The 13,664-nt window shown below is 44.9% G+C and overlaps 1 protein-coding gene across 1 annotated transcript in view; it reads left to right on the forward strand.

Moving 5' to 3' along the window:
• The window catches only part of cdh24a (cadherin 24, type 2a), a gene marked incomplete at its 3' end in the record, with an annotated part of 59,553 nt that extends 51,737 nt beyond the window's left edge, over window positions 1-7,816 (forward strand). Inside the window, exons 11-13 of the mRNA XM_084066157.1 lie at window positions 1,823-2,018; window positions 2,715-3,237; window positions 6,635-7,816. Coding sequence (XP_083922283.1) covers window positions 1,823-2,018; window positions 2,715-3,237; window positions 6,635-7,816 — 1,901 coding nt within the window. The remainder of the gene's footprint in view (window positions 1-1,822; window positions 2,019-2,714; window positions 3,238-6,634) is intronic.
• Window positions 7,817-13,664: the final 5,848 nt, after the last annotated feature.

Below are 13,664 nucleotides of genomic sequence, written 5' to 3' on the forward strand. Positions count from 1 at the left end.
TTGAGTAGTGCCAGCCACTCCTACACTTAACCGTGTGTGTGTGTCCGTCCGTCCGTCCGTCCGTACGTATGTTTGCGCGCGGCCTCAACATCTGCAGCTGATTGCATCGCAAAGATGCAACCAGTTAAACTAATTAACTCATCACAGGCACCACTCTCGTCACACTGGGTGTGATTTCTTTTTCTTTTTTTCGCGGAAGCACAGTGAAACCCTCCGTGATTAGCATTACCATCATGGGATCGATCATACTGGAGATAAATATTCTGTGAACACTTGAAAAGAAAAGTTTCTGCGCGACAGCAACGATATTCTATTTTTGTGAGTGACGGTGGTAGGGCTGTCGCCATCATCTTGATGATTGTCATAACAAATGTGATCAATGATTTAATTGTATTTTCTGGCATTGAACATATATATGAACATATACATAAATAACAAATCGCTCAGAGCAGATATGACATATTCTTGAATATACAAAGACTTACTGAAATTAATAAAGAAATGACTGACAGTACAATTAACTAAATAAATATACTATTGTCACATTTGGCCATATCCTTGATAATGTTCCTTATAAATCCTTTTTCTTTCCATTTCTTTTCTTCTTCAAAAATACTGAAAATAGCTCCTCTTCAACCTCACAGCTTGTGATGTGTTGTGAGCATGCAGTTCCGCTATTTTCAATACTTTATAAAAACATATTTTAGAGGCTGTATGAACATTTTGAAAGTTTTTGCCCTAAATGCCCAAAATAGGGACGCCTGGTTTGAACGTGTTTAAAAGAGCCTGGATGATGTGGAAATAATGATGGTTCATTTCATCCTGCTCTTTTTACACAGATGAATGGAGAGCGTTCTTACCATAATGCAGAATAATTGCAATCAGGCAACGATGATAATAATTATGATAATTGTAACGGGCCTAGACCATCGTAGGGTTCGGGGGGGGGGACCATATCAAACAATAAGCAATGCTGTGAATGGGGAATAGGAGGCCAATATAGGAGGCCAGAGGCCATAGCAGACTGACAGCCGATTACAGCTGAGGCGTGCCAGACATCTGTGTCCTGCATGAACTAACGCTGTGCTTCATTTATGTGGCCTGCCATGTTTTTTTTTTTTACCATAGACTGTAAAAAGAAATGGACAAAGTTACGCCCGTAGACTCTACAGACTGTAAATGAAGCCTATTTTTCAGCAATTTCAAATCCGCCATCGCATGAATGCTATTGGTTGGGACCAGAGAGGGTGTGGGGAATGAATGCTATTGATTGTGTAGCCAAATCATCTCAGGTAGCCACTCCCCTTCTATACAGCATACCCTACTTTATCATCAATTTAAAAAAAAAATGGGACCATTATTTACAAAACGCATATCATGATGATTGAAAGGAGACTTTAAACTAGCGACTGGAAGCATATAGTATTTATGACAATGTTTATTAAGGTAAGACAATCAAGTCTAAAGTTTGGCAAAAACCCATCCGCTTGCATTGACAGTTAATTCTTCTGACACCAGCAGGGGTGAAACAGCAAAACTACAGGCCATTCATATGAACTGTCACTTCCTACACCAATTGGCGCCCGGCCCCTTGGGTTTCTGACAATGTGGCCCCCTGAACAATGTAATTGAATAGCCCGGTCCTACACTATATAGACTCAATTTCAAAGGCGGATGCTGGGCCCTTGGTTTTTACCCTGCTGTAGTTTTGAACCTTACGTGGAAAACAAATTACAACGTTAAAGAATTACTTAATTAAGTAAGACAGTAGGACAGTTAACGTCTAAAACCTCTCTTTTTGTGTGTTTTTCTGGCCCTCCAGTGGTGTGTGCTCTCTCGCTGTCGCTGCGCCGTCCCAAGCGGGACCCCCACGCCCCGCTGGAGGAGGACGACGTCCGGGAGAACATCATAACGTACGACGACGAGGGGGGAGGGGAGGCGGACACGGCGGCGTTCGACATGGCCACGCTGCAGAGCATGCACCGCGTGCAGCACATGCAGAGAGACAGCCGCAACATGTGAGCCTCTGCTGCTTCGTCCTGTTAGTGACACAGCTTCAGCCCTGTGGCGGTGTGGTGGCGTGGGACGTGGAGCGTGTGTGTGTGTGTGTGTGTGTGTGTGTGTGTGTGTGTGTGTGTGTGTGTGTGTGTGTTCGTGTGTGTGTGTGTGTGTGTGTGTGTGTGTGTGTGTGTGTGTGTGTGTGTGTGTGTGTGTGTGTGTGTGTGTGTGTGTGTGCGCGCGCGTGCGTGCGTGCGTGTGTTTGTATTACTATTTATTTTTGTTTATGGTTTTATGGTTGTTTTAAAACAGAATTTTAGAGATATGTTTACATTAGAAAAAGATTCAGTATGGAGTTAGGATTAGGATTACACATTTAGAGATTCGCATTGTAGGAGTTGGAATTAGAGATAAACATTGTGTGCCACTATAAGTTCTGCACCGAAAAATAGCTGACCTATAAGCTCTGTGAGCTTGTAGATCTGCTATTTTTGGGCTTCAGGCTTACGGTTAAGAATGCCCCAAAATAGTTCAAAATGGCGTTCATAAAATCACCCTCCTAAAAAGCAATACAAAGGTGTGTGTGTGTGTGTGTGTGTGTGTGTGTGTGTGTGTGTGTGTGTGTGTGTGTGTGTGTGTCCGTGTGTGTCCGTGTGTGTCCGTGTGTGTGTCTCTCTCTGACTCTGTTCTCTGGGGGGGTCCACACACACACACAGATGGTACACTCAGCCCAACCCTCCCAGGTCCAGGACCTACAGCTGGAGTCGTAACCCGGGGGGCCGCCCCGTGGCGGGGGGTCCACCGCCGCTGCTGGAGCCCCAGGCCCGGCCCCCCCAGACCCGTCCGGGCTCCGCCCCGCTCTACGGACGCTTCTGCTACGGCGTGCACACGCTGCCCGTCCTCAGAGACTACGCACACACGCAGCAGGGCCAGGGACCCCTGGAGGCTGGGAGCCTGCAGCTGACCCGGCTGTCCTACGGCGGACCCCCTGTGAGCGGCACTGCCGCCGCTCACCACCACAACAACTCCCTGGTCATCCAGAACCAGCACACCCTGGAGTCCAGCGGCGGCGGCGGCATTGGGGGGTTCGTTCGCACGCGTCCCGCTGACGCCGGCCTCCTCCACGGCGGTGGGGTGAACACCGTTCCGGGGGCGCGGCGCGACGCCCCTGCAGACAAAGATGGAGGCGGTGAAGCCATCTCTGACTTCAAGTGGAATCTGGAGGAGGAAGCTGTCAAGGTAAAAAAAATTGAACAAAAAACGTTGCACACGTTTTCAACATTTTTCAAAAAATAGCAGATCTACAAGCTCGTTGCGCGGCACCTACGAGCTTGTAGATCTGCTATTTTTTGAAGAGCCAAAGGAAGAGCCCGAGCAATTTATGACAGATGTTTGGGTCCGATGCTGATCCTGATGTCTCTATCCTAGACCAGTGGTTCTCAAACCTTTTTCATGCCAAGGACCCCCAAATTGATATGTGTTTGGCCGCGGACCCTCATCTGAAAACCTTTTGTGCCAGCCAGGGACCACCCATTCAAAAATAGCAGATCTACAAGCGCACGGCGGGTCACTTCATGACGCGCTGTGAGCTTGTAGATCTGCTATTTTTGAATAGCCAACATAGAAATGGATAAAGTTATTAGAATAATTGTGATGCTGTTTCAACTACTTTAGCTGGGGACCCCCTGGAACCCCCCCAGCCCCCAAGGGCCCCTGTTTGAGAACCAATGTCCCAGACCACAGCTTACCCATATTTTGATCGATATAAAAGCAAAAACATTGAGTTGATTCAAGTTTTTATTTGAGGACATTTTCCTTCAAAGCAAAAACAAAACCCATTTTTGATAGATAACATTTCTTATTAAAGTAGGATACATTAAACTTCAATTTATGAAAAGAACATTTGATTAAGCAATAAACAAGCAAACAAACAAATCCACACATAAACTGAACTATTTTATTTAACCACTTACGTTCAGTGCCTGCATTTCTTCCATCCACTTACGTTGATACGTTTTGTGCTGTAGAAGCCCCGACGCGGAAGTGCATGTAAACAGAGTGTGCGTGCGAGACGGCGGAGGGTCCCAACTAACGCCTGGAACAATAATATTTCTAAAACGATCCTCCATTGCAGAGTGATCACCGATCGAAAACGGCTCACTTCCACCACGTTAAAAATAAATGGAGAAATTAAGCTTTTAGTCAAGGAGTTAACATTGGAGCGGCCGACCGGAAGGATTTTTGACATGGATCCACACCCGTCCTCTCCTTCTCAGAGACTCCTTGGATGATCCCAAAGTTTCGTTACAGCGCCCCAAATTCTGTCAAAAACGGTCCGGACCGTTTTCGGCACACAATGTGTTAAAATGTGTTAAAGGTGCATTGCGATGCGTCAGCTGCATAATTGCCCATACAGAAAGAAGTCACATAAGGTCAGGCGCTCGGGTAGCACAGTGGTAAAGTATAGAGGCACCTGTCAGCGGGGAGTGTTGGGTGGGAGGAGTAGGACGAAAGCTCTACCTCCTCCCAGTGGGGGCTCCTCAACTGGTAGGCGAGTCAGTAGGAAACGACGGTGACAATGCACAGTGTGTGTGGGGAGAAATCAATCGGCAACTAAATTGGGGCGAAAAAAAAATATTTAAAAAGAAAAAAGTGGTCAAATGAAGTCAAATGAGGTAACATTAAAGGAGACATCCGGACATTTTAAGTATATCTTTGATGTGTCGCTAATCACTCACCAACATTGAAAGGGTCGTTGAGTTATTCCCAGAGATTCCCCTTCGTCCAGTCTAACGACCCCCTCCGTTGGCATAATGGGAGCCCGTGGAAAGCTGAAATTCGCCTAATATAACAGATGCAAAGTTAGTTTTTTTCTCTACTCCTGCTCATTGTTGAGTGTCATGATACTCAAACATGCAGTGAATGTCGTGAACGAGCCACCATTCGTGCAGAACGAGACGACGCAAGTTGCTTGTTTTTCCTAGACGCCAGGTTCTATGGAAGAAACAAGCAACCTGCCTCATCTCGTTCTGAGCGTACGGTGGCTCGTTCGCGACATTCAGTGCATGTTTGAGTATCATGACACTCAACAATGAACACGAGTAGAGAAAAAACTAACTTTGCATCTGTTATATTAGGCGAATTTTAGCTTTCCACGGGCTCCCATTATGCCAACGGAGGGGGTCGTTAGACTGGACGAAGGGGAATCTCTGGGAATAACTCAACGACCCTTTCAATGTTGGTGAGTGATTAGCGACACATCAAAGATAATACTTAAAATGTCCGGATGTCTCATTTAACACTGATGGCTTAAAAAGAAAATAGGCAGCTTTGAGGTACCGCTTTTTTAAATGAAATCCCATGAGAAATGAGCAAAAGGAGATGCTTTTTACACGTACCAGCTAGTGTAATATTTTCAGAGCTGCTCAGCGGGGTTGATGGACTGTCTCTCTACGCCCCCTGTCACTTTCTCCCACGGCTGGCAGCACCCCCACAATCAACTACCAGCAGAGTCCCTCCTTTTCTTCTGCCTAACAAGAACCGTATATTAAACCTACTATAACCCAATATAATGATACCGTATTCGCTCTATTCACATCGGAGTTAACCCATTAAGACTGGGAAAAGCATCTGTGTCATTTTAGATTTCTTTGGCTATTCAAAAATAGTCAGTCATTACAGTCATTTTTTTTTTAGCAGACGCTTTTATCCAAAGCGACTTACAATAAGTGCATTCAACATAGGTAGGGAACAAAACTACTAATCACCAGAGGTATTAAGTGCATTTCCTGTAAAAACAAGCAACCAAGAGTATACCTAGCGCTAAGGTAAAAGTGCAATATATCAGCTATCTACTTTCATAAACACATGAGATAAAATAGCCAAATCAAATGAGCACGAGCTAATAGATCCAATACAACAATACAACAATAGTTCCTACAACTAGTAGGAGATCTACAAGCTGATCTACAAGGAGATCTACAAGCTGTATGACGTGTCGCGTCGCAGCGCGACACGTCATAGTTTTAGTCGACGAAACCAACTCTAGTTATAATCCCACTAGTTTAAAACTGTGTGTTCAACGTTCAGTAAGTTCTATAGAGTTATAATGAAGTCTGTTCCAGTCACTGACATGGTGGCCACCCGGCCCCCCCTTGCCCCCCCATCTTCTTTCTTCTTTTTCAGCAGAAAAGACACTCTAGACAGCGGCCTTTATTTGTTATTTATTTATTTGATAAAAGGCGGTTAGTGTGAACATAGCCTAATGGCCTATATATCCAAACGGATATATGGGTCGCGCTCTAAATGTGAACAGTGTCTCAGCCTAACCCATTAAGACCTGGAACGCATTTGTGTCACTTTAGATTTCTTTGGCTATTCAAAAACAGCAGATCTACAAGCTCATAGCGCGGCACCGAGTGCCGCGCTATGAGCTTGTAGATCTGCTATTTTTGAAAAATCTTGAAAAAATATTTTTTCAATGTTTTTCAAAAAAACTGTTAGGATTTTGAAAATATTTTTTAAGAATCGCCTCAGGTCTTCATGGGCTAAGCTACTTACAGTTAAAGTGCTGTCATCTCCTGGGAATTGCTTCATTCTGTCTTCTTTTTCTCCTCCTTCTCTTCATCCCCCACAGAAGAACCCAGCGGACCCAGCAGTGAGAGCATCATCAGCGCCGGCGATGGCTCTCGTACCCAGCAGCAGCTCCATCACTCTGGTGTACCGCGACCCCAGCGTCGCCTCGTCCTCCTCCTCCCAGAGCCAGGCCAGCTCCTCCTCCAACAACAACAACCCCCCCCAGGAGGAGGAGGAGAGCAGCGGCGGTGACCGGCCCGGCTCCTCTCAAACGCAGATCAGCTCCACGGTCACCGTGGACGACATGGACACCGACTCCTCCGTGCCCTCCGTCGTCTCGGAGAGAAAGGACTCGTCGGCCAGCAGCCAGACTGGAGACAGCAGCGCTACTACTAAGCCCCCGCTTTACGTCAGAGGGGGGGCCGGCGGCGCGGGGGGGGACAGGGACACGTACAGCATCATAGGCTCCTTGAACCAGAGCCGAGGAGGGATTCACGTGAACGGGACGGCGGGCCCGGGCGTTGGTTCGTCGTACCCGGGCGGAGCGCAGCAGCTGCTCGACATGTACAGACTAGGGAAGAGGGATCATCATCATCCCGCCGGGTCGCAGACGCTGCCCCTGCCGGGGGGCATGCTGGGATACGGAAGGGGCTGGGGAATGGGGGGGGGGGGACAACACGGGGGCGGTGGCGGGGGCGGGGCGTCGTCGTCGGGGCCCCCCGAGAGGCCGGCCAGCGCCAGCTCCCTGCCCGTCCGCATGGAGGACTTCCTCAAGTTCCGCCTGGACCGGGTGACCTTCGACCTGTCGCAGCCGCCCTACGACTCGCTGCAGACTTACGAGTTCGAGGGGCGGGACTCCAGGGCCGAGTCCCTGAGCTCCCTGGAGAGCGAGGAGGGGGAGGGCGAGGAGGGGGAGAAGGGGGAGGGGGGCGGGGAAGGGGGAGGAGCCATGGACGAACTGAACCAGAAGTTCCAGCGGCTGGTGGAGATCATAAAGGAGAGGGAGCGGGAGAAGGAGATGGAGCGGGAGCAGCAGCAGCAGCCGCGGGAGACGGCGGGGGGCGAGGCCGCCACGCCAGCGGGGGATGAGGAGGGGGATGGGGGGGATCGGGGGGAGGAGGCCGCCGCGCCGGGGGCGGGGGGCTGCGGCGGCGAAGAGCAGGAGGAGGCGCACGTCGGCGACGCGCGCAAACAAGAAGACGACTCGCACAGAGAGGAAGACCAGCACAGATGGGATTTCTAGACACCCCCTCTCCCCTAGGGGTCTTTGAGAGGGTTTCAGGGGGTCCCTCCAGCTGAATTATTGATACTTAGGTTCCAAATGGGCCCTTTACAAATCTGAGAGTGTACAAATGGAACCAAAATGGACCCGAAAGGGTCCATTTTGGTTCCATTTGTACACTCTCAGAGTTACTGTATGAGGGTCCGCCGTGGTCGAATGCATACCAAACTGGGGTTCCTTGAAATTAACAAAGTTTGAGATCCCCCTCCTTGTTCTAAGACTCTGCATTTTAAGGGGGGGTTGAAAAATTAACTTGAAAAGACAGGAGGCGGACTGTCTTGAGAGACTATTGCAGTTTTAACGCCACCGGGGGCCAAAATATGCCTCTTCTGACGGAATCTTTGATGTTTTATTTTTTCTCCCGCACATTGAGACACCAGCCACATGGCGCTGGCTGGCACGGTACGGTACAATCCCCAGGTTTTGCGAGCGGCGATCAATGCACACCTCGTAAAGTCACCTCCACTGTGCGTATGAAAAAAAACGGTGTGCGCGGGGAATCTGTCACTTTCACCCAGTGTTGCTGTAACCAATATTAATAATGCACTTAGCCTTTTTTTCCTTCGCTAAAGTTATGAAAAATTCACTTTCTGAAATATTGATTTGCGAGCCCTGAAAGCCGCATTGTTGGAAAAATAGGCCTCGTGAAATATTAAGTGGAATGGTGATATGTAATATTGATAGTTTAATAGGGCACTCTCTCACTCGGAAAACACTCGGATATCTCCAATGCAACTTTTTTACATGTGAATTGGAATTGGTAATGTGAGTCAAATCAACTGTAAAAGGCCACACATGCATATATGCATACGGTACTATAGGCACTGGCACTGCCACAAACGTTCTCAGAATGATTATTATTATTATCATCATAGCTCGTATGTTTGCTTTGAGTACGTTCACTGTGTTGGTCACCTGCCCGGCAGGTCCCAACGCACCACATGGAATTAACATGGAGCATCAAAGTCAACACAACCAACGCTGCACACACACACACACACACATATGCCAGTGGTTCTCAAAGTCAGTGGGGTCCAGGGACCCCCAGGGGTCCTGGAGGGGGGCCCCCAGCGGAATGTGTTATTGTAGATCAAAATCTGTTTAATCACGTTAACCCTAATACGTTGAATATTTGAAAATAACCAATCTAGTGAGCTTGTGGATCTGCTATTTTCAAAACATTTTGAGAAAAAAAAGTGATACATTTTCAACATTCTAAGAACATAAGTTGTATGGTGGGGGGGAGGGGGGTGGTCCCGGGCACTAAAGTTTTTCAGACGGGGGTCCGCGAGCCAAATACATTTTGGGGGTCCCTGATATGATATTTAGGGTTGAGAACCACTGCACTATGCCAGGGGTTCTCAAACCTTTTCATGCGAAGGACCCACAAAATGATACATATTTGACTGCGGACCCCCATCTCATATTTTGTGACAGTGACCTCCAGGAGCAAAGATTTGTTCGCTTTAAAGATTTGCACCAAAGTATAACATAATGGTTACATTGGTTAAAATGATTGCGACGCTAATTTAGTAACTAATTGTAACTTAATTTAGCTGGGGACCCCCTGGCACCCCCCCTGGACCCCCACTTTGAGAGCCACTGCACTAGGCAACATGCACAAACACACCTACAGTATACATGTTTTTTTCATAAGACCACTGTGTGCTGTCGTGGGACGTGCGTTGCGGTGAGCGATTTGCATAATGTAAGATAAGATGCATAATAACGACCTCGGCTTCAGTGATTGTTGTTCTCCGGTTTGGTGCAGAACTTCCTTGAGGTTGACACTTTGAGTTGACGTTGCTACTCGCTCACTGGGAGTTAATTAAGTGTTTCAGTCATTACGTTGTTAAGCGATGAGCGCTCTGTTATTCATTTCTTCTCCCTCTCTCTCTTCTCTTATAACTTCTTGAATACAGATTCTTCATCAGCCACTGTTGTGTGTTTGGGCTCTTGTTTATTTAACCCTCGCAACACCACCACCCTCCACCACAGTGCTTAATACTGCTATATCACTGCTTATTCCATTAAGACCGGGGAACGCATCTGTGTCATTTTAAGATTTCTTTGGGCTATTCAAAAATAGCAGATATACAAGCTCATAGCGCGGCACCGAGTGCCGCGCTATGAGCTTGTATATCTGCTATTTTTTCAATAGCCAAAGTAATCTATAAAATGACACAGATGCGTTCCCCGGTCTTAATTGATTAAAGCTGCAATCCAGAGCCTATTTTGCATGAATAAAACACAATGGATTTAAATTCTCAGTACACCGCCCACCGACTGGTTTCATTCATTTGGATTCCACAGAAGTTTATTGTAGATTGGCTATTTTTTCAGTTATTTTTAAGATGAAAGAGTAATTGAAGTGCTCGACTAGCAATAGAATATATTAGATTAAAGAGTTTGAATTGGTTCAGAAGCATCGTCCAAAAAAAACAACTAATGGTCTTGCATATTTCATAAAAGCCAAGGTTAAAGCCTCATTCTGCAATATCGTCAACTGGAATGTAATCTCTCAAGAACAGATTCTGCTCTGCGTTTGAATCTGTCGGGGGGGTTCGTCATATCGCATACGCACTGGCCTACAAGTGGGCGTGCCTTCAGATCGGGAAGCGGGCCGCGCTTTACCCAATCAAATGTAGTGGGGCGTGGTTTACGTGTCCGCCGATCCTTCCCCACTCGAAACAACCCGAAACTAATTTAACAATAGCGTCCTCGGAGCAGACAAAACCACAGAAAGATATTCACATTTTAACTTGCTCTTTCATCATAGAAACAAGTGGGTGTTAGTACAATATAACTATTATTCATTGAGACATTTAGACCATGGTGTCTGCCACAACGTCCTACTGTTTGACAAGTATAGCCCTGCCTGAAGTTCACAACATCACTGGTCAACTCAAGGATTCCGTGGATACTTTGGTCTCTCACACAGGAGGAGCAGGCTTCAAAATGAAACTTCTGGATTGCAGCTTTAAAAATCCTGTTGACGACATTAAGCAACATAACACATCACTTTAAAGCAAGGGTCTTCAATGTTTTCAGGCCAAGGACCCCCTAGCTGAGAGAGAGATGAAGCAGGGACCCCCTCTATATTGTATAAAATTGTGTTTCAGATACATTTTTGCTGCTCTTTTTTCCCTCTACACCTATAACTCTTTGCCAAAGATAGCAGATCTACAAAGCTTGTAGATCTGCTATTTTTGGCAAAAGTTCACCTCAGAAAAGGGATGCTAGGAGTCAAGTGGGTAATGTAAAAACAAAAAATCATATCACACAAAGATTTGGCGGAACCCCTGTAGTAACTCTGAGGACCCCCTGTTGAAGACCCCTGCTTTAAAGCCATATGAAACTTGTGGATTGCAGCTTTAAATCCTGTTGATGACATTAAGCAACACAACACATCACTTTAAAGCCAACACTTCGCCACAGGGTACTGGAACAGCAGCAGCCAAGAGAGGAATGCATTTTCTTTCATATCGCTGTTTGTTGATTAATAACGAGAGAAGCTGTCACTTGACCGCGACTCATTTTCCACCACTGTTCTCAAACCTCATTATTATTGTTTTGTTTTGGAAGTTGTTAGAATGAGTTATTGAAACAATGCATTCAATTATAATGTGATCAAATGTATTGTGTTAGACTTTGCCGCATTGGGCTCTACACAATACAATCCCCAGTGTTCATTTATTCATTTGTAAATCTGAGAGTGTACAAATGGACAGTGGTGGGGAAAAGTACTCAATTAAGTTTTCAAATGTATAAACATCTTTTGAAAATAGCAGATCTACAAGCTCACAATGCATGAGCTTGTAGATCGGCTGTTTTCAAATGGTCATAAGTAAAAGTACAATATGTGGATCCAAGATGCAGTGGAGTAGAAGTAAAAGTATTGGAAATACTCAAGTAAAGTAAAATACCTCAAAATTGTACTTATGTAAATGTACTTAGTTACTTTACACCACTGCAAATGGAACCAAATGGACCCGTACAGAGTTAAATTAACAGTGAGGATTTGACAGTGTTCCACACTGATCCTAGCTTTTTTGTTTACAAGGCTGTGAAATCCAATGTTAATCAGCCTGCCTTCCCCCCTCCTAATTAATGACAATACAATGTTTTCAACCAAGTTTGACAAAGAAGCCTTATTTGCCACACTGGAAAGAGATATGGGGAGAGAGAGAAAGATTCATCTGCAGGCAACATCAAATAGAGGAGAGGAATGAAATGAAATAAAAGTGAATTATTATGGTAATGCAATCACTATTAGAAATATAACAGCTGCCTCCCATAGCAGCCTTCATCTAATGGTGTGGATTTCATTCATTGAGGATAATAGGTAATGAAAGACAGGGAAATTCTCGCATAATCACATTTTAAACAGTTTTATTACAGAACATGGACGCGTATAATGTAGGATGGAGCCGTGTATATGATTACGATATTATATCACAGACGAGGTTTTAATATAATCTGAATTAAAATTGATTAAAAAAACAATTACAAAGGACTGTCCATGATCTGTGTGAAGATGAGAGCGGTCATAAACACAGGCTGGCATTCACAGTATATCAATAGCACCACACTGCCACCTACAGTACAAAAATAAGCAGTGCATGCATGTGTGCAACGCCTGCCAGACAGCAGTGAATGTAGAACCATAGCTATGGTAGAACCTCTATGGTAGAACCTCTATGGTAGAACCTCTCATTTTTCGAATGTTTTTTTTTTAACCCATTAAGGCCTGAGGTTCCAATTCTACAAAAAGATTTGCTAAAAAGAATCACAATTTTTTTTTTTAAATAGCAGATCTACAAGCTCATACACTCGGCCGAGCCATGAGCTTATATCTGCTATTTTTTAATAGCCAAAGTTCCCGTTTTTTTATAGGTTAAAGTCTAAAACTTTCTATAAATTTCAACAACAAAACAAAATGTTCTAACCTTTCATACACGTTCCTAAAATGTCTCAGAAATTCCAAGAATCCCATACATTTTTAAAGGATTTCAAAAAGGTCTCTATCTTGTAGATCTGCAAATTTTCGCATATTTTTTAATACCATTAATATAGCACAAACAATTATGTAATAAAAAGAAAATGGAGAATAGACCAATTATTTGTTTGCCAACATTGAGACTGATGCACAGGTGATTGTTTCATGCAATCAATTATCAACCTGTTGTTGTTTCGGGGTGCGGCTGGTTTCAGCACACCCCAATTGTGATGATGTAACTCCAAAGGTGGACAAGAAATCAAAAATAATTGCTCCATTGATTAGAAAACGGTAAAACAGCTCTCTTTTAGCACATAAACGAACACAAACAAAGCTGATTCAGGCAATAGAACATCACCAAACCCAGTACTGTTTATTCTTTTAATAAAAATGTCAACTTCCTGCTGATTTTACTATTTGAAGATTCGGATCCGGATCCAGATCTGTGGATCCAGTCCAGGGGTTTTCTTCTTAATAAAAATAGCAAAATCAACAGGAAGTTGCCATTTTTACAGTAGGCCTACTGGGTTTGGTGATGCTCTATTGTCTGAATCAACTTTGTTTGCGTTCGTTTACGTGCTAAAAGAGTGACTTTGAGAGCTGTTTCACCGTACAATGTAAGTCAATGCGGAGCATATTTTGAATTATCAATTTCTAATCGATGGAGCAATATTTTTGTATTTCTTGTCCACCTTTGGAGTTACATCATGGCAAGGTAACTACAAACCTCTACCAACGTGGTCTTGCCCTTTAACATTATTTCAGACCATTTTCCAAAGCATACTTTTTATTCTTGACTTTTTCCACATT

The sequence above is a fragment of the Gymnoscopelus microlampas genome (assembly GCF_963454915.1).
Source record: "Gymnoscopelus microlampas genome assembly, chromosome: 9".
NCBI classification, from domain to species: domain Eukaryota; kingdom Metazoa; phylum Chordata; class Actinopteri; order Myctophiformes; family Myctophidae; genus Gymnoscopelus; species Gymnoscopelus microlampas.